Source organism: Micropterus salmoides, unplaced genomic scaffold, assembly GCF_014851395.1.
Source record: "Micropterus salmoides isolate LMB-PRFRI ecotype aquatic unplaced genomic scaffold, ASM1485139v1 Ms_hic_scaffold_18, whole genome shotgun sequence".
Taxonomy (NCBI): domain Eukaryota; kingdom Metazoa; phylum Chordata; class Actinopteri; order Centrarchiformes; family Centrarchidae; genus Micropterus; species Micropterus salmoides.
Genome location: NW_024040928.1, coordinates 1,629,473 through 1,650,692, shown reverse-complemented (window position 1 = coordinate 1,650,692; position 21,220 = coordinate 1,629,473). Strand labels below are relative to the sequence as shown.

Genomic DNA, 21,220 nt, shown 5'->3' with positions numbered 1-21,220 from the left:
ATTTGAATCATATGTGAACTATTTCTAGTGTACCTTAATATGGATATATTTTTGTCTGATCCCTGTGCCTGTTTGGACGTCCAGGTGACCCACAGGATTCCTGAAACTGTTTCATTCCTTCCTGAATGCCAGTGGCAGTAAACAAAGTGGATATGTCTCCTCCCAGCTATAAATACCATGTAGTAGCTCACATCCTGCTTCTTTGATCTTCTTGCTGTTAGCCTGGCATTGATAAATTATCCTACCTGTGCTTATTTCCTGTCTGGAGGTTTTCTAACTTCTTTGTGCTTTGCTGCTCACCAGCTACACTGATGTGCTATTTAATTCTTCTAGTTATTCAATATTGTTCCACATGCATGCAGTGGTCAGTCCACAACTCTCGTCTGGACTCCCTAGATCTAACAGCAAACAGCAGTAGAACTCATTTCTACGAGTTTCTACAAAGTGCAGGGGCAGGAACAGGATGAGCGCACTACCCAGAACGCAAAAGAATATGCAAGCTCCCCCTCACCAGCAGTTTAAAGCATTGGTCTATGATTTGGGTGAGGATGGGGATAAAATCAGTTTCTCAGGATCTGCGCAGGTGTATTTGGGAGGATCCATCGCCCGAACGATCATTTAAGGAGGTCTGGGCTGTGAGCACAGAGGCTAAAAATGGCTCAGACTTCCCTCAGAAGTTCTGTGAGCACTGAGCTGGGCGGCACTGCATGCAGTCTCAGCTAAGCATGGGCAGGAGAATGCACCGGCTGCTCACCTTGTGGGCCTGCCGAGTTCCTCACGGATGACTTGGCTTCTCATCCTGTCTCTAAGGGAGAGGCCAGCTCCCTCCTGAAAAAAAACCATTTCGGCTTCTTGTACTCAGTCACAAGGGTAGGAACGAAAATTCAGCTCTCTTTTCATCACAACGGTGCGGTAAAGCAAATGCAATACCGCCACAGCTGCTCCAATTCTCCGACCAATCTCCCGCTCATTGTCCCCTCACTTGCGAACAAGACCCCGAGGTACTTGAACTCTCACCAACCCTCACTTGGGGTAAGGACTCATTCCCCACCCTGAGTGAGCACTCCATCGGTTTCCTGCTGAGAACCACGGCCTCAGATTTAGAGGAGCTAATCCTCATCCAGGCCACTTCACGCTCAGCTGCGAACCGACCCAGCGAGTGCTGAAGGTCACAGACCGATGACGCCATCAGGACCACATCATCTACAGAAAGCAGCGATCAGATGACTACGCCTCGATAACCTGTCCATGAATATCACAGGTTTGGTGACAAGGCGCAGCCCTGTCGGAGACTAACCCAGATTACACAGATTTTAAACTTCCTCCTAACCTTTTACTCTGCTCACTCTCTGCCCCTCGCTCTCCAACACTTGCTCAAACAAACACTATGCACACACAGAGCACTGCCCTGTTCCTTAAGAGTTATGCTACTCTATAACTTTACCATTCATATAGATGTCCTTTCGAGAATGAGAAGAGGGAGCAAGCCAAATGTTGAATGTTACCGTGACTGCATAGTGCGAGAGTAAAAGTCATTAACAGCCCATTCAGCAGTGGTGATGCACCTCTGCTGATATATATATATATATATATATATATATATATATATATATATATATATATAGTAGAAGTGGAAACACTACGCGCCTATGTCTGAGGATTAGAAAACCTCCTGTTGTGCCAGACCAGTTGTATGGGCCGGGGGCAAAAAGAGCATTGGAGCACATGAAACAGTCATCGTGGGTAGGAGCACTGACCCCCCAGCCCAGCGCTCCAGGAAACATAGTGCACACAACCGATGGCACCAACAATACCTAAACCCAGCACTACAGCCCTGGCAACACAGCCAGGTTGCTGCAGGCAGTTGTCGCAAAACAGAGGCACGCAAACTCTACTTTTCCAACCAGGAGCCTTATACCTTGGTGTACCTTTATTGGCCGGTCTCAATGCAGGCATGCTTCTCTGAAGAAGATAGTGAGGATTGAGTTTCCATGACAGTCTTCAGATCTTGGGGCCGTCACAGACTGTCCAATCATGGCTTGAGCTGCAGTGGGGGGACGGCACATTTTTACTGTATGTTTCTCTCAGTCCCACTTTCTCAAGTTTCTTTCACCTTAATGTTGCTTCTGGGTCCATGCTAGCATCAGCTATTCTAGCATTGGCTTTTGCAGTTGACCACTGGCATCTGTTCTTAGTGACACTACTGGCATGAATCCTCCACTTTGTTTACTGCCACTGAAAGTCAAAAAGGAATGAACCGGAACAGAAGTTATGGAGGTAACTATGGGTCGGCGAATTCCTGGATCACTGCCACTCATGCTGCTCACTCAGAATGTTTTAGGGCAAAATGATTCTGAGAGGCTGGATGTAGGCTACCATTTGGTATTATAGATGGGACACACAGGTAGCCTACACATCACGTGACTTTATAAGATCTCCACTGGTGGGTTGGGGTGTTCGGTGATGCCACTAGGGGATCTGTAAATCTAAGTGGCCTCTAGAAATGATTATTAGTAATGTTCATCTAATGTTCATCTATTTATTAACATTACATTTATTTAGCTGATGCTTTTATCCAAAGTGACTTACAATAAGTGTATTTTAACTATAACAAAAATTCCAAGAATCGTCATCATGAAATATGTTGAACTGCTTCAAGAGCTATATTTAGGTTATAATTTCTTTTCCCTCTTTTGTGATAATCTGTGTTATGTGCATGTTTGCTTTGATTTTTTTGTTAGCTCAAACATATATGAATCTATGAATATGGCTCAGCATTGTATAAACAGTTACAACTGTACACATATAGTTGGGGCGGCTGTGGCTCCCCCTGGTTGCGTGTCGAAGTGTCCTTGGGCAAGATACTGAACCCCTGGCAGCTATTCCGCCAGTGTATGAGTGAGTGTGAATGTTAGTTTCCGTTTGAGCACTTAGGCTCAGTGTATGAATGTGTGTGACTGGTGAATGCAGATGTAGTATAAAAGCGCTTTGAGTGGTCGAAAATACTAGAAAGGCGCTATACAAGTACGGAGCATTTACATTTCTCTCATGTGCAATATATGCATTTAATGCTGTACTATTAATGTAATGTTGATGTGACATTCACATGGGTATGGTGTGATTACTTCTAGCCTATAAATGACTGGACATATTGTTGATTAATGATTTGCAATTACTCAATTCAATCTTGTTCACTACTGTACATTCAACAGATAAAGAAAGAGGAACCAGAGATACCAGAGATGTTACACTGCTTGCCATTTAGTTTCACTAAAGTCAAACATTTCTAAGCATCAACGATGCAAAGTAACTACAGTAGATGTTAGGGTTAGGGAGATGAAAGAAGAATACACTGCTGATGGACTCTAAGTTTACTAAGATGGGGTTCAACTCCCTGCAGTGTCCTGCTTTGTTTTTGTGGCTAATCCCACAGTTTAGATGTGAAAGTATCAGAGTTTGCTGTGTGCAGGTAGCCTGGCACTGCCAGACTAATTTACAAATGCTTGTTAGTCTGGAACCTCTCAATTAACTTTTGATTTCCAAGGGGCGTTATCAATGGGCGCAGACCAAAGTGCCTCTGAACCTAATTGGATAGACCTACAACCGATCAGTTGGGGTGGTGCTCACTTTCTCAAATTATAGCTACGCAGTACGCTAAGATGTGTTTCTGAAAACATTTCAGGCAGTTTGAATTGACCAACCAATGGACCAACAGAGTACAGGGCCGACAAGAACTGCAACCAATCAAAGCAGCAAAACGTGTGACTTTTCAAATCTGTACTGGTGACGCTCCTCTATCAGTCATCGTATAAAACCTGCTCCTTTTAGATAAACAGTTGGGCTCGGGATATTTGTCTGGTTCCAGGATAATGGGCAGGGCTTAGATGCTATTGCAACCACATTCAGTGGACATGTGTCGATATGATGTCTGAGTGACCATGACATGTTTCTTGCATCAACTAACTCTAAAGGAAGGAATCCTTCTGTCTGTATGTATCTTGAGAATCCATGTTTAGATTTACAGAACCGGCTGTGTAAGCAGTTTGTTGAGGTATTACCTGGAGAGCTCTCCATATGAACAACAAAGTAGTGATTGGCTGAGCCATCCTCTGCCACACTGGGCTCCCCCCGGGTGGACTCTAGGAAGGCAGGGCTGTGGTGGAGGTCTAGGCACTGGGAGCTGCTTTCTTGGCCAGAAGGCAGCACAGTGAGGCCGGCTACATCGACTTCATTCAGGCCCTCGGCCACAGAGGAGAAGCGCTGAAGCCTGGGGCTGCCTGGGTTTACTGTGAAGCGAACCTCCATGTTCTGCAGCTTGGACAGACACCAGCTCTTCAGCTCACTGACCAGGGACGCCTGCTTAAAGGGCAGATCCAACCACATACAAGAGGTTACCATTTATTACATTATGTCACATTTATTGAAAGGAAAGGAAAGAAATGCTTGGAAAAGTTGAAGTCATGATCTTTAGATTACATGTGATATACAATGTTGGCTTGGTGCTGATTTAACCAACCCTGTATTTGTCTTATGAAAAACATTGAACTTAATTTAATTGTCAGGATATTTGTGAAAGTACATTAAAGAAAATTATATTTAGCTGCTACTTTATTTTCTCAATAAGAGCAAAAGTGCACCTACTTAGTAAATTTTGTTTTTGACAAGTGAAGCTTTTTATAAAGAATTATGTGGTCCGCTCTTTGGGGGACTTTGTTGCATGCCATACCCCCCTCATTGACTGTCTGCTTCTATACTGTCCACTATCTAATAAATGTTCATTTAAATGAAAATATTCTTCAGAGCCATATTTCAGAGCTGACTGCAGAGACTCCTCAGTGTTGTAAAATAACCCTACCCCTACCCACAATGAACATCCCTCAAGCACTGAATCAGGTCTCCAGAGGCAGTGTCTAAAATTAACTTTTTCCAGCCTGGCTGTCACTGTGTCTGCCACTCAGTAATTTTATCTGCCACTTTTGAAATGAAGGAAGGAATAACATTCAGCTCATTTAGGCATCACTTAGTGTAAATAATGCTGACATTCAATGTTTATATATATATATATATATATATATACACACACATACATACATACATACACACACACACACACACATATATATACACACCAACAGACGACAAGAAACGCAAAATTCCCCACAGAGTATTGTCCAGTCAGTGCTCCACAAGAGTCCATATCTCAACAAATACCAGCAAGCAGACAAAACATAGTTTTAATACAAAAGTTGGCTAACAACACCGGAGTTACCTCCAGTTGCTCGGCTGGTGCTGCTGGTAAGCAGCGCACTGGCTGTCACTCAGGACGGACTGGGCCTCTTCCGCTGGTGAGTTTGGTTTGAAATTCAGCCACATATATTCCCTCAATTTGGATGAGTGTGTGTGTGGTGTGAGAGGCAGGTGTGTGCGCTGGTCGCCACAATACGCTAACATTACAACGTGTATTTCTGTGATGGTTCAACAATTCACAAAGAAACAAGCTGCCGTGGGACTCGGACAATACCTTAGCGTGGAATCCAGGGTTTGGGCGTCCATTAATGCCATTTATAAGCAACAATTAATATCCTATTCACGAGCGCGAGCTAGTACAATATCAGACATTAGTTCTGCTTTCCCAAGACAGACTTAGTGGGTTACACCAAGGCTCCTAAGGTCTGATCCATGGGAGGCTGTAGTCCACAACCAATCCTCTCTTGACCATGTACACATACCAGCTGCACGCATACACCGGACCAGCATTGGTCTTAACATGGATTTACAAACTGTTTGAGCACCAACTCCTCTAAATCAGGAAGTAAAACACAGTACCCAAAAAGGGGGACTCCCTTTTACTGGCCTGGTGTGGCTACATGATTTGACAAATAAACGTAGGGCTCGATTAAACGTCTGGTCTTCTTTGGACGTATAAAACCTCTTAAACCCCACAGGTCACCAGCTTGAGCTGGTTCTAAGCTGCTCAAATCATGCATACCAACATGAACTTTTGACAAGATGGACTACACACTGTTAGATCAGCTAAATTGTCCACAATTAAATCATTTAGTTCATTTCACAATGAACACCAAAGTATAATTCATTCAGATTTACAGGCTTAGTAAAGCAATTAAAAACCTGTCCCATATAGGCAGGGTGAGTTCAAGGCTATTACTTAGTTTTACGGTAAGCAGACAACACTGAGGTCACATACGCAAAACCATTGACATATTTTAATATTATATTATTTTATTTAATATTTACATCTTTTAATTTACTTGCTTGATAGTGACAGGTGAGGCTGGTTGCAACAAAGGTCCCAGCCTGGAATCTAACCAGCGACTGTTATGACCATCTGGTCACGTGGCATGCGTTGCAACCATTCGGCTAACAAGGTGCTCCTTACAGCCTATTTTTCATTTCCTTGTATTTTTACTTGTCTTATTTGGTTTGGTCTAATAGAAAACACAGGTATAGATCTCAGACAAACATTCGACCAAATTCATTTTAAAATGAAAAATGAAATATAGAGATATGCAACTTTTAAACGGCACTGTAAACATTATGTGTTGTGCTGACAGGGTTATGGGTCAGTCCCAACACCTCAGTGAGGACTTCATCAGCTGCAGGTGCTAGTGTTAATGAACCTGTCTCTTCTCTGCCTCCAGTCTCTCCTGCAGGGCCCGCTGCTCGATCCTCTGCTGACACTTGCTGCTCTCCGCTGACACTCTCTCCACGGTCATCTTATCAAGAGCTCGGATCTGACGGCAAAACCACAGGTCACACACATCATGAGCAACCAGAAACACATTATGTATAGTCTGTTGTCTTTCACTGATTTATTTGTCTATTGTCATTTCCTTGTCACACATCAGGCTAAAACAGCAGGATTTAAACAAAAGTACTGATGTTAGTTACTGAAACACTGAAAACAGTGCTGAAGCAACTGTGTACCCTTATTATTATTTGGCCACTGCATATGTAGATGAATACAAACTCCAAACCATCACAAGACGTTGAGCTGTTAAAGCCAACTGACAGTTGAACCACAAACAAACGTGGCTTCAGGTGACAGTTCAGAGGACAGTATTTCTAATTCTTCTAAAATCATGTTTCCTGATTTCCTCTTGTCGCATCTTTTCCTGAAAAAGAAACCTCTCTGGATAATCCCTGACTTTTCCCTGATAATCCCTGACCCCCACAAGTGTTGCTCTGCCTGTATGTGAGCAGTTTAAACCACTCTGTGCAAGCATGTGTATTTTACCTGGTGTTTGTTTTTGCGGTCCAGCTGGCCCATCTTGCTGTTCATCAGGTCTTGGACGGTGTGGATCTCAGTCTTCATCTCCTCCTTGGTGGCCTCCAGCTGGTTCTCCAGTTTACTGATGAGAGGCTCACAGCGGCAGCCGTTCAGAGGAGCCTGCAACACACTGCAAACATCAACAACACAGCACACACAACACACACATCCCTGTCCATACTGTGTGGTCACAGGAAGGCTTTGTGCTGGCAAAATGACAGAAAAGGGACTAAAGATAGCAGGTTAATACAAAATGTATTTAAGGATTTTCTGCACAGGATTGCAACATGTGGGATGTGTATTAAAATGTGTATTTTGTGTGTCTGAATTTTCATGGCCGTTATTAGGTCCAGTCCAGTGTGTTGGATCATTGTAGTAGATCTATATACATCTAAAACTTGGTCAAAGGACTTTAAAATGGTAAGACCTCTGCAAAATGTTTCACTGAAGCCTTTTAATTTAATTACTGATCTTTTTGTTGAGCTGAAAGATTTAGATTTTTAACTAGTGATACCTCACATATTGACTTCTTTGTTATGGGAAGCATGTGCAACTGCAGCTGAAAAGCAGTGTTCAACTAGTGTTCAAGTTCAGCGGAAGAGTTTTTAGTAGTGTCTTAAAATAGCCCAACATCAGAGGCCTGTAGCACAAAGCAAACTGAACTCACTCTGGCTCTCTTTCTTTACCAGAGCCTAACGTTGGTGATCCTGGATGGCCAATAATACAAAGCTGGTTACTGGTTCAGTCAGGTCCAGCTGTAAAGCCGATGATACATGGGGGCAACTTTTTGAGCAGTGTTGCTGGGCAATCTTGCTGGTAGCAAGTCTGACTATGTTTTGAATGGATAGTGGCGGGGCGAGTGGTGGAGTGGTGTGGGAAGGGTATTACGGTAGTAATCTTTACTCATTACCATTGATGGCAACATTGCCCAGCAACATGGCTTTAAAAGTTACTCCATGTATTATCAGCTTAGATGTTTTCACAACAGGATCAGAACATGAGTGCAGTACTTCATTGGACATGAGGTGAAAGAGTGATACATGTGGGGAAATGTAGTTACTGTGAGGACAAAAAAATTATATTCAAACACAATTAAAGAATTGATTAAATAAATAAATATAACAGACAAAATTAAAACAATTAGTTGTTTTATTCATAACTGTCGATAGATCGAGAAGATCAGACAGCGAGGGCCAACATATTCCAGTCTGGTTGCGGCTGGTAAGATGCTATACACTAGAAATTATATCCAAATTATTAAAAGTAAGGCTCGGTCTATATATGTGTGAGTAAGGACCTTTATAGGTTGTGGAATGACTATAGATAAATAAAGCAAAGCAGACAGGAGAAGATAGCCTGATCGTGTGAAAAAAGGAAGTGCCCTGTTGCCGTGCAGTGCCAATTTAGGTGAAAATGCCCAAAAAATAAAATAATGTTGAAGAAAAGAAATAAATGTTGCTCCATTCATGATTACTTTTCATCAGTTTGTTAAAGGCTCGTTTAAGCTAACAATGGGCACAAGTTTGTGCTAAACATCTTACACAATCTATCTCAAAGGGATTTTACTAATGTATAAAAATTATATTGCTCTGTATTACTTGGCTATTTGTTGTAAACTCGGTACATTTGTCCATTACAGAATCCAGTAGGACTGGTTTTGATGAACTGATTGGTCAGTAGTCAGGTTGTTGGCAGGGTTTGATCTTGAAGTTAACTCCAGAGCCAGCAAATGAGCCAGCTCTGAGATACCACAAAATCTGAGTTAAACCCAAAGAAGGCCCCATCTTTTTTAGTGGCACCTCATTCACATCTTCAGTGAAAATACACCACAAACTGAAAACGAGAGTTACGAATGCAACTACGGTTCTATGAATTCTGGATGACCGCCAGACGGTGGGGCTTTAGCACTGGATGTCTCCATCTCGCATTTGCGCAGGTCGAGTAATTATACCAACAAAGTCACCTGTGAACATGCGATGACGTAGGGCGCACGCCCCAGCATAAAACCCTCAAGTCATCATGCAATCTGTTCCTACAGAATCTTCTCGCCCAGATTCCGAGTGACAGACAACTCTGGCGGTCATCCAGATTTCATAGAACCGTAGTTACATACTCACCGTGCTAAGGAGTGCTCACCGTGCTAAGAAGTGGAAGCAGTTGACAGGACGGCTGCTGCCACCGCATGGGGAGCAGCCACATTTACCCGGTAATAGACTCCCAGCTTGTGGCAGTACAGATGTCATGCCCAGGATGTTGACACATTCCGAATAACATTCCACTTAACCTTACTAGGTGCCAGCAGGCCTTGCGACTTATAAGCGTGCAGAATCACATCCACAATCCAATTGGAAAGTCTCTGCTTTGATAGAGCTTCACTCTTTCTACAACCCCCATAGCAAACAAAAAGCTTATCAGACTTGTGTACCTTGGCAGTGGCCTTTAGGGCAGCAGACAACCACCTCAACTCTGTCTGTCCTAAATGGGGGCAGACCTAAAAACTTGTTCAGCCCCCTCAGGTCCAGGATTGGGCGAAACCCGCCATCCTTCTTCGTAATTAAAAAACACACTGAATAGAACCCACCGAGCCGTGTATGCCCTTCTACAGGTTCGATGGCGTCCTTCTCTAGAAGGGCTGCAAGTTCCTGGCTGAGGGCCAGGGATTTTGCAGTATCTTTGACCACAGACCTTCTTATCCCGCAGAAAGGTGGCCGTTGGAACTGTAGTGTGTATACCTTGGACAGTGTGGACACCACCCAAGGGTCTATGGTCTGCCTGGTCTAATGAAGCTTCAGAAAGCTTCATTTGACCATCACTAGCTACAAGGCTAAAAGCGAAGCACTCTGTATGTATTATTTTATTCTAAATAATATTTGTATTTTCTGTATGTGTAGCATGAAGAGACTACAATTTCAATGTGCAACCCTGTGTTGTAAAATGACAAATAAATTATTTGATTCATAGGGGAGTGTTACCTGCATGATCTTGCCATCCTTGCCGCGGTACAGCGTGTAGAGCTGATAGGCTTTGTAACTGTGTGGTGGGATGGAGGCATGGAGGGAAGCTCCTTGCAGTTTGCCTTTCCTCTTGTGAAAGGCTTCGCTGTGCCTGGTCTCTCTGCGGCGGAGGGGGTCAGACAAAGACGGCTGAAACATCAACAACAGCCAAGGTTAGTAGGCCTAATTATTATATAACCTTGTACATATCTAACAGTAACTGAGAAGGGGAGAGTGCTACTCATTGCCTTCCTCTGTCCAGAACTTCGACTAGAAACCACGCTCTATTCTTAAATGAACATCAGTAGATTAGATTGTTTTTCAAACTGAGGTGATATCAGGGACCTACTTTTTCTTTCTGTTTCCAGTTCTTTCCCCTCCTGGTGTTTGACTCGGTCACCTCAGCGTTTTTGCAGGCAGCTCGGTCGCTGCTCTGAGTGTCATCTGCAGCAGATGCACTGTCCTGCAGGGAACAGAAGGAGGGAAATGTTTGGTAGCGAAGTTTCCTGGAAATGTTTAAGCACACTGGACATTGTAAAAATAAAAGAGAGTGAGATCTAAAGAAGGTTTCTTATTCCTCAACCTTCTGTTCTATTCTCCTCCATAGTGCTTCTCTTCAGATCCCTCCTCCTGACTCTCTCACTCACCTTTCTCTCATCTAATGGTTTTTAGTTTTTTCCCTTTTCCCTTAATTCTGCGATCTGAACCATCAACATTCATCATTTCAATTGCTTTGACACAACAACCCAGTTTTTACCTTACAGGGCAGCATCTCATCTCTGGGCACCGACTGAGCTCTGCCCTCCGCCTTCAGCCTGTCTCTCCTCTTCCTCACTCTCCTGCCACGCACATAACTCTGGACCTGAACACACACAGGAGACAAAGTGACAGTAATCCAGTGGAATTGCCATGTATGCTTAGTAAATAAAATAAAACAGCAGAATATTGATCCCTGAGGGTACATACAGTAAACATAATTTTTTATGCACACCACAAGTCATAACTAATTAGGTCTTACTTTTCAGTTTTTACTGGTGTTCACAAGGAGGAGGGAAAGGTTTGGTAGGGCAGTTTCCTGTCATTAAGTGTGGAAGTTTCCTGGAAATGTACTCAGGACATTGAAAAAATATAAAAGAGCAAGACCTAAAGCTGGTTTTAAAGGTTTTCCATAAATATGTACTTTATTTTGTACTGCCTGCTAAAAAAATGATCTAGTGGCCACAGATATTGTGGATTATTTCCATTATTCATATAAGCAAATACACTAAAACAACTAACACTATTGCTTTCCATTATTGCGTGCCGTTTGTTTCAAGTATAGTTTATTGAAATTAATCACTTTTTTATGGCCTATTTGTGAACAGGTTGTAACCTCACATACAAATTAACTACGCACCGGCTTTCGCGGATACCTTTGACTGTTAGGATTTCGTTTTGTGCTGTTGTTGATTCAGCCACTACTTGTAAGTGCGCTCTCCTTTTGTTAAATAAACTGTTGAACTATACCTGCCAGTCGTGGGTCCTGCGTTTGGGTCCTACACCTGCTTCACCACACACATCCCTAACAGAATGACCCGACCAGAAATGGACCCAGCGAACCTAGTATTGTTGGCAGAGGAATGAGGGAGTGGACCTCGACCTGCGAAAGGTTAGGGTCCTCTATCCTGGATTCCACGGACTTGAATCGCAGACTGTTTGTCTATGGCCTCATGGAGAAGACACTGTGCAGCAAGCCAAGGCTGCTGAATCTCCCCTCCATGGCTGAGCAGTTGGTCATCATCAGACGGATGAAGAGAGACCTGGAGCGGATACTGGACACTCCCGAGGTGGCGCTCAAGCAGCTAGCCACAAGCCAGTCTCCCAGCCTGCTAGCTCTGCAGCGGCCAGCCATCTGCCTGTTCCGGCTAGCGCTGCGGTGGCTAGTTAGCTACCAGTCCTGCTCGCCTGGTCCTCTGATTCCCGGCCTGCTAGCCAGCATGCTAGCAGTCAGCCAATTAGCGCTCCAGCGGTTAGCCACCTTCCTGTTTCCCGGCCTGCTAACGCTCCGGCGGCTAGCACCCAGCCTGTTTGCGCCCCGGCGGCTAGCCACCACCCTGCTCTGGCTAGCGCCCTACCTGCCTGTCATGCCACCTGTCCGCACTGGATTCCCCTGTGCAGGGGGATTCACCACACCCCAAAGACTCGGAGACTCTCATTCCTCTGTTGACTTTTCTGGCTAATTGTGCTGCTAAGACTGAGAGTTCCCGAAAGGCCCCACCACCAGCTACCTTTCACAAGCCTACTTCACAGCCTGCACCCTCTCCTGCTGATCAGACTGCCTCCTGGCCAGCAAACGTTGCAGACCACCAGCATTCGTTTGAGGGGACTCGCCTGGTCATCTTCCCTGGGTTCCGTGGTGGCCTTGGGAGGAGACGTGGCCATCATGGTTCCCGCCACCAGCAGCCTCAATCAGCACCAGCTTCACCAGTGGTTGGACCCACCCCCGCTCCTGGCTCCCCGTCAGTGGTCCGACCGGCAACGACTCCGCCGGCGGTCCGATGGATTCCTGTTCCTCAGCCCAGCTATCCAGTTGCTGGCCTTCAGTCCTGCTCTGCCACTTGAGGCCCCAGAGAGGTCTCGCCACCCCGCCGCCGACCTTCAGTTCATACTCCGGAGAGGTCTTGCCTTCATCGGTCACCTGTCTGGCCTCAGGTGAGCCTTTGTTCTTTTGGTCATCCTCCAGGACATCCCCCTGAACTGTGTTGCCCTCGTGACCTGTTCGGCTGGCTTGGTCGACCTCCGGAACTCTGTTTTTCCCCTGATCTGCCCGGCCTGCTGGGTCGTCCTCCGGGACAACCTTCTGACCTCTGTTGCCCCCTTGATCTGCCCGGCTTGTTGGGTCGTCCTCCGGGCCGCCCACCTGAGCCCTTCTGGTTCCCTTTTGCTCTGCCTTCGGGCCGCCCGCCTGATATCCTCTCTATCCCAGACCGGCCCCCCTACTCTGGCTTCAGGCCGCCCACCTGATATCCTCTCTATCCCAGACCACCCGCTGTTTTTGTCCCTGCTTTCCTCGACAGTGTGTTTTGTTTAGTTTTTTCTGTGTTCATGGATTATGTTCCTCCTCCTGTCCTCCCTCCGCCCACCCTGGCTAGGGTCTTTGTTTTGTGGGGTGGGTTTTGTTTAAGAACGTCTGGGGACGTCCTTTGAGAGGGGGGTACTGTTAGGATTTGGTTTTGTGCTGTTGTTTTTCCTGTGGTTATTTGATATTGTCATGGTTTGGAGTTTTTGTAGTCTAGTTTATTATTTTGGTTCACTGGCTTTAAGTTTTCTTAGTATCTGTCTTGTCTCATATTCTAGTTATGTCCTGCATTCTCATCCGTGTCTTAGCGTATACTGTTGGTCCTGTGTTTTATTCTTTGTCTTTGCCTGTGTCTCGTTAATCCCATTAGTATCACCTGTGTGCTCCCGTCCTGCTCGTTAGTCCCTGTGTATATATACCTGGTGTTTCTGTCTTGTCTTTGTTGGGTCATTATACCTTGTGTTGCAGAATGTCTGTCGTGAGGAGAAGCTCAGTCTGTTTTTGGATTTCTGCCTGAACCCTGTTTTTGGAATTTGTGTTTTCCTTTGCCCTTGTGGACTTCACTTTGGATAAAAGCCACTACTTGTAAGTGTGCTCGCCTTTTGTTAAATAAACTGTTGAACTATACCTGCCAGTCGTGCGTCCTGCGTTTGGGTCCTACACCTGCTTCACCACACACATCCCTAACACTGACAGCCTCTATGCTGCTTTCTATCTGAAGAAATTGGGTTGGATTTTCTGCAAAATCCATTGTATTGCGTAGGCTGTGATATTCATGTGCGCTAGCGAGCCTCTTGCCTACCGATTCTGCACTCAACAACAACACAGCTAACCAAATGTAGCCTGCTAACAAAGTGTTTGAGTCAAGGAGAGTTTGGAGGCGCTTTATGAGCAGAAAATGTATCTCTAAGTGTGAGTTGTGTTTATCTGTTTATGGCTGCTTGTACTGGTGAGGTTCTGGTTTTACCTGTGGAGCTTTGGTCAGTAGAAGAGCCACATCTGGGTTGTTGTGCTCTCTGGCCTGGTCCAAAGATGTTTGACCTGCCTGCAGAAACACATACAAACAGGAAGGTCAGTGGCAACGTGACTCAAACAAACAAGGAATAAGTTTCAAATAGTGGTAGAGGCTTTTGCTACCACTTTTTCCTGGTCAACTTATGGTAAAATTATAACAGGCAAGACTTTTCTGTAAGTTAACTTGCATGACCAGACTTTATCACAACATGACCTTACACCTGTGGACAGTGGTGGGACATTTTAACTGACAGAAAGTGAAAAAGCAGCATCTTCATGTTTACAGTGATCAGAGCAGCCAGATTACTGAACATGAATGTGATGTGTTCCCAACATCAAATTAGAGGAAAGCAGCATTATGTAAGATTTGGTTAAGATTTGGCATCCCTACCATTTCAGTGTAATTCCCTGCTGTCGTAAATAAGGACATTACTTATGATCAAAACAGCCAAACATCAAGCCAGTGCAACAACACAATACAGCAAACTAGCTAATAAGGTATTACTTACTAGTCCAACAAATAAAATGTCCGTGTTTTGCAGTTTTTTTCCTTTCAACAAACCACGACTTTACACTGGCTCTCGCCAATTTGAAGTCATTTTATCTGTCATTTGCACCAAATAACATTTCATCATCCAGAACAGAGAAAATCTTGTGACCGCTACGCAGTAGGCATTAAAACATACAATAATACTAACAATAATAATAATATCTTTATTTATAGCGCAAAGACAATGTTACAGTGCTTTCACAAGAGCAAACTAAATAAAACACAGCAACAAAATAAAATACATGCTAAAAGCAGGAATAAAGTTATGAAATTAAAATACAGTTAAAAGAAAAATAGGCTAATAATTAAAATCCAACTAAAATCAGGAAAGGCACTTTAAAACACTTACTGGCCATTTTATTAGGTACACCTTACTAGTACCCCCTTTTGCCTTCAGAACTGCCTTTATTCCTCGTGGCATACTTTCAACAAGGTATTGGAAACATTCCTCAGAGATTGTGGTCCATATTGACATGATAACATCACGCAGTTGCTGCAGATTTGTCGGCTGCACATCCATGATGAGAATCTCTCGTTCCACCACTTCCCAAAGGTGCTCTATTGGAATGAGATCTGGTGACTGGAGGCCACTGGAGTTCAGTGAACTCTCTGTCATGTTCAAGAAACCACTTGGAGATGATTTGAGCTTTGTGACATGGTGCATTATCCTGCTGGAAGTAGCCATCAGAAGATGGTACACTGTGGTCATAAAGGGATGGACATGGTCAGCAACAAGACTTAGGTAGGCTGTTGCATTTAAACAATGATCAGTTGGTACTAAGGGGCCCAAAGTGTGTCAAGAAAATATCCCCCACACCATTACACCACCAGCCTGAACCGTTGATATAAGGCAGGATAGATCCACGCTTTCATGTTGTTTACGCCAAATTCTGACCCTACCATCTGAATGCAGCAGCTGAAATCGAGACTCATCAGACCAGGCAACATTTTTCAATCTTCTGTTGTCCAGTGTTGGTGAGCCTGTGTGATTTGTAGCCACAGTTTCCTGTTCTTAGCTGACAGGAGTGGCCCCCGGTGTGGTCTTCTGCTGCTGTAGCCCATCTGCTTCAAGGTTGGATGTGTTGTGCGTTCAGAGATGGTTGTGGTCTTTTATGTTGTTTATAATGACCAGCAGCATCTTGCTTGGTCACTCTCCATTTCTTCTCTTAGCTTATTCTGTCAACATGCTCTTTGTTCTATTTGTCTCTGCCATCAGCTCACGTTATGTCCATTGAGGCTGCTGAGCCTGGCTGTTGCTGGTGCCGCTTTCCACCAGCTGTTATTTTACGGTAGCTTGGTCACCCTCTCTTTATCTTATTCGCTTCTTCCGTCAAGATCTTCTTCAGTCTCTTCACAGCCTCTGCCCTGATATCTGAAATTCTGAGCTAGCTTCTTCCAAAGAACCTATATTGCAAATTCTATACTATTTGCTTCTTCTTATAGCTTGCTTGCTGAAGAGTCTTCTCGGTGTTTAATGTGGTACCGTAAAGCATTATGTAGTTGCCGTTATAGATTTCCTGCCCGGGATTCCAATGTCGTTCCAATGAGAGTCCATGACAGAGACGCCATTCACCCTATTACAAGTCAGTTTACCATAAAAATGATTTTGAAGCTGTTATTTTTAGGATAAAAATACGAATAGTTTTCAACAGTTACCTATGGCTTCTATTAATGCGTAATGTTGCCTTGAGCGGATTTAAATATATGCAGGAGGCTGGGACAGTGTGCTGCTTAAGAATCCCTCAAGAGGAGATTGGTAACACAACAGAAATGTGTGCCGACCTAAAGATAAAGAAAGGCTGAATGCAGAAACACTCTGAGCATCAATGATGTAGAAGGAGGTCATGGACACTCACATTGTTGCAGATGCGGCTGTCTGCCCCAGCCTCCAGCAGCAGGCGTACGGTCTTCTTATGATTCAGAGCAGCTGCCACATGTAGCGGTGTGTCCCCAGTCTACACATACACAAACACAGAACAAGAGATGGTGATGTGAGAGTGGACACTTTATATATTTAAAACTACAAGACATTTTAACTGTATAACCCACAATTAACGAAAACAAACTAGATCTAGATCTTGTTAAATTCTAGACAAATAATTGTGTATCAAATATTGAAATAAATATGGAAATTTAACTCTTTCTTCCTCGGGTCAGATTGGCAGATTAATTCCAAAATACACCAGCCACTTTTACAAGCCAGATATGAAAAAAGTTAAAATCTATAGTCCTGTGCCAAAGTGGCTAGTAAGAAAGATCTATCTGCAGTCTCACAGACTACACACCCCTAAACTAAATTAAGTACATTCATTCAGGAAGTTAACTGAAACAATGATCTTTTCCTAAATCTATCCAAGGCTGGATATTTCATTTCTTACTGGGGAAAATAACAGCAAAACTAAACAATCTCATTACTACAAAGTCTGCTGCTCATCTTCCACCCCACCTTGTCCTCCTTCTGTATAGCCTGCCTGTTAACCTCCTGTGCTGTCTTTGTCCCTGTTCTCCTTCTGTGTTGTCGCAAAGTTTCAGAGTGTCCCTGTAACCATAATAACACACTCCTCACTCCTCCTCTGCAAAAACGCTGAGGTGACCGAGTCAAACACCAGGAGGGGAAAGAACAGGAAACAGAAAGAAAAAGTAGGTCCCTGATATCCTCTCACTCCTGCATGCAGGCGCACGGTGCGAGAGGAGAAGGAGAGACGCTGTGTTGCTGCCAGAAGAGATGCTACCTGAGATTAATCTGAGCAGCATGCATGGGAATAAGTTAGCCTACAATATAATAGACTTGTGTGTAACTTTCTGGATTTGTTGCTAGTCGCTTTTTAGAACAAGTCACTGAGGGTCTGCAAAAGGTAGGTAGCAGACCAAACCACTTTGAGGTATATAAAGGAGGAAGAAAGAATCTTTAAAAACTGCTCATCCTAGAGAACGAGAGCTGTTAACTTTTAAATACATTGACTAGACGCTGACTAAGTTATGTTCAATTGTTTTGATCAAAATGATTGCTAAGGACAATTAGTTACTGGATATTGGATAGATTTGGTGCCTACACCTAACCACACTGAGAATGTTTCGAGGGCATATCATGTACTAGGCGTGTCCTGTAGTACAGAGTACCCTACAGACATACCTACTTGAACTCACCAGGTTCTTCTCTGACACGGAGCAAAAGGCTCCCAGAAGGATGCGGATCATAGCCACATGGTTGTAGCGGGCCGCCACATGCAAGCACGTATCCCCTGCCTGGAAAAAATGTTTAAAGATCAGTTTTATGAGATTTTTACAAGAGTTTAATATGAGAATGAAGAATTCAATTACATTTAAAACATTTTTTTTTCTGCAATTAATAGTGTACTGTGGCCAATTCTCATCCTGCTTCTTATTACTTGCGCTTTCTATTTGTTCCCCTACTTCTTAACATACCTATGTTTTGGATTGAGTATCACTGTATCCCTTGGGTTGTGTTATCCTATTGCTGTGGCCACTGTGATTTACTTTTCTCCTCACTATGCCTTACCCCTCTGATTTTGATCATTTCATACTGATCAAGTTTTTGTTTTACTGCTTTGAACGTGATATTTTTTCGAGATTATTCCTTCCCTTGTCTTGCTATTCTTGAGTTAGTAAACCTGTCTTAATGCTTACAAGGGCTGACTACATATTAAAGCAAGATAATGTATTTATTTTATCTTAAAAAACAGTTTAAAAATCATTTTGATGCTACTGACTAGAAATAGGGTGAATGGTGCCTCGTCATTAGCCCTAAGCTACCACGCTCTGTAACACTGGAATCTGGGGCAGGACATTTAACATAAATGCTTTACAGCACCAACTCAACTCTTGAGCAAGATATAAGAAGAGCCAAAAAGCATATACTGTATGTACAATGTTAGTTCTTTGGAGGAAGCCAGCTCGGTATTCTCAGTATAGATATCATGGCAGAGGCTGCGAAGAGACCGAAGATGTTGATAGAGGAAACAAGGAAGAGAAAGAGAGTGACGAGCAAATGATCGGACAAGAGTAAATATGGGACCGGCTTTTACTCATTGGCGTGAGCTAAAAGAGCAGACGCAGGACGGATGCCAAGCTGGCCTTTGTGTTTACCTTGATCTTCTCTGTTTATGATAATTACATGGAAAAGCAGCAGTTATAAAGTGATGTATTAATGTGCTATCTTTAAGACAGAGAAGTGGAAGATGCCTTGAGTGTCTGAATAACTGCAGGCTGTTTCTGCATCCTCATTACCTCAGGCAGGGATTCAAGCAGCAGCAGTACCTATCAGAGCTCTGCTGGAGACTTACATGGTTCTTGCTGTCAGGCCTGGAGCCTCCCAGGAGCAGAACCTTGGAGCTCTGAGAGTGACCGTTCTGACACGCAAGGTGGAGAGCTGTGTTTCCTGCCTGGAACCAGAAGGAGCAGAGAGTCATCAAGACTAGGGTCTGTGTTTTTTTTTCTGTTACACATACCATTTGTGTGTTTTTATTACCCTATTCAAGTTCAGTGTTTGGATACTTTCGTACTGTAACACCCCTCATCTGATAATCACACTACTACAGCAAATTGAACTGAGACAAGGAAAGGATGCGAGAGAAAAGAGAGAGGAGAAGAAGATGATAAGAACAGGGTGAGGCACCATGGGAGACACAAAAAAGCGAGACATGAAGAAGAGGGAGAGAGTGTAAAAAAGAAAAAACAGAAAAAGATCACGTGTCTACAGATGTAATTTATGAGCCAGATGTAGAAATGCATAAATAATGAAACTTTGAGCTGAATACTTTTATCCGTTTCAGTCTATAATTGTAATTAATAATTTTGTGCTGTAAAAAACTATTAAACACACTAAAAAAGCTATCCTGACAGGTCTGTTATTAGTCTCTAACTAGAATTTATACACAATAAGTTTTGCTTTTTTAAATGTAAATAAATTATTTATGTTAAGTAATATGGAGAAATATGATCTTTATTAGCTTTCAATTGCATATCAAGGATCAATGGACGGAATTCACTCAGTTATGGATTGTTGGATGGTAATTAAATGATTGTATTGGAATTTGCATTTTATAAGCTCTGGGAAAAGCTTGTGGGTGGGTCCAAGGTCAAGAATGAACTTTCATTCTCATTAAAGTGAGACTGTGACACTTGCTGAACAGCGGCCATAGTGGCCAAAAGTGACAAGTGCAGACACATTGAATTGTCCTTTATTTGACAAGATTATTTTGGTGTAAGTTCCTTTAAAGACATCATCAGTGGAACAACACTACAAACAGTAAACTGTGCATACTTGTTATGTTTTACTTTTGTGAAAAAAACATTCAAATGTTTCTATGTGGCATGCTAAAATGTAATGTAACAGTAACAAGCAGTAAAGGGTCCTGAAGTTCCTGAAATGTCTCATTCAGTTACACGACAATTTAAAGTGCTTACATTAGTCACATGCTGCTGACCAAGTAAGGCTGCAGCAGCAAAACACCCGAGTGTACTGAAATGTGTGAAAGATTCTCTTACAGATATAGGAAGCACTGAAGGACAGCTGAAGGAGTAATTACAGGAATACACTGTAGAATTACCTTGTTTTTTGCGTGAACGTTGGCTCCAGCCTTCACCAGCAGTTTAACAGACTGACTGAAGCCGTGCCAGGACACTTCATGGAGAGCTGTGTTGCCATCCTGACAGGACAAAAAACAAAAAGCCACACTGATACACTCCACTTTATGTCAACACAAATCTTACAGATACATTTATTTATGAAGATTCTTGTACTTTGTTACTCTAGATTTTAAGGAACCCATGAAGAATTAGATTGTTATATTGATGAGATTCAGTCAGTACAACAACAGAGTCAGAGTGTCTAGGTTTTACAAAAACTATTTTTTTCCAATCATTTCTACGTTGCCATTTTGTGCTAGCTGTTTAGCTTCTGTCAAAGACACTCAACAGTTCCTGCAGATGTTTAACATTACAGCAAAGAAGCAGATAAAAAACAGGAGGCACTTTAATAAATAAGATTAAAATATACTTATTACACAAAGGGAATTAGGAATAAAGGTCTGTCTCTAATATAAGCATGTTTTAAATAAAGGCCTGCTCTTTTATAAGTAAACAAACACTATATAGATCATTGATAATAGCTTTTGATAAATTTATTAAATGTATTAAAGAGGTCATATTCTGCTTTTTGGCTTTTCCCCTCTCCTTTATTGAGTTATATATCTTTTTTGTGCAAGTAACAGGTTTGCAAAGTGAAAAAGCCCAAAGGCCACCCCAAAGGGAGTTCCCATCTCACACAGAAAGCTCTGCTCTGAACTGCCTGAAAA

At 43.1% G+C, this 21,220-nt stretch overlaps 1 protein-coding gene across 6 annotated transcripts in view; it reads right to left on the bottom strand.

Annotated features, from left to right (window-relative positions):
* The window catches only part of ankrd6b (ankyrin repeat domain 6b), a 55,699-nt gene that overhangs the window by 2,467 nt on the left and 32,012 nt on the right, over positions 1 to 21,220 (bottom strand). For 5 of the 6 annotated variants that reach the window (XM_038726472.1, XM_038726473.1, XM_038726474.1 and 2 more), the window contains exons 5-15: positions 20,474 to 20,572; positions 19,208 to 19,306; positions 18,051 to 18,149; positions 16,760 to 16,858; positions 14,307 to 14,384; positions 11,039 to 11,143; positions 10,631 to 10,744; positions 10,261 to 10,431; positions 7,256 to 7,408; positions 6,639 to 6,752; positions 4,059 to 4,359 (exon numbers count right to left, since the gene is read on the bottom strand). In XM_038726472.1, coding sequence (XP_038582400.1) covers positions 4,059 to 4,359; positions 6,639 to 6,752; positions 7,256 to 7,408; positions 10,261 to 10,431; positions 10,631 to 10,744; positions 11,039 to 11,143; positions 14,307 to 14,384; positions 16,760 to 16,858; positions 18,051 to 18,149; positions 19,208 to 19,306; positions 20,474 to 20,572 — 1,432 coding nt within the window. The remainder of the gene's footprint in view (positions 1 to 4,058; positions 4,360 to 6,638; positions 6,753 to 7,255; positions 7,409 to 10,260; positions 10,432 to 10,630; positions 10,745 to 11,038; positions 11,144 to 14,306; positions 14,385 to 16,759; positions 16,859 to 18,050; positions 18,150 to 19,207; positions 19,307 to 20,473; positions 20,573 to 21,220) is intronic. The other variant, XM_038726475.1, reaches the window with a different exon arrangement.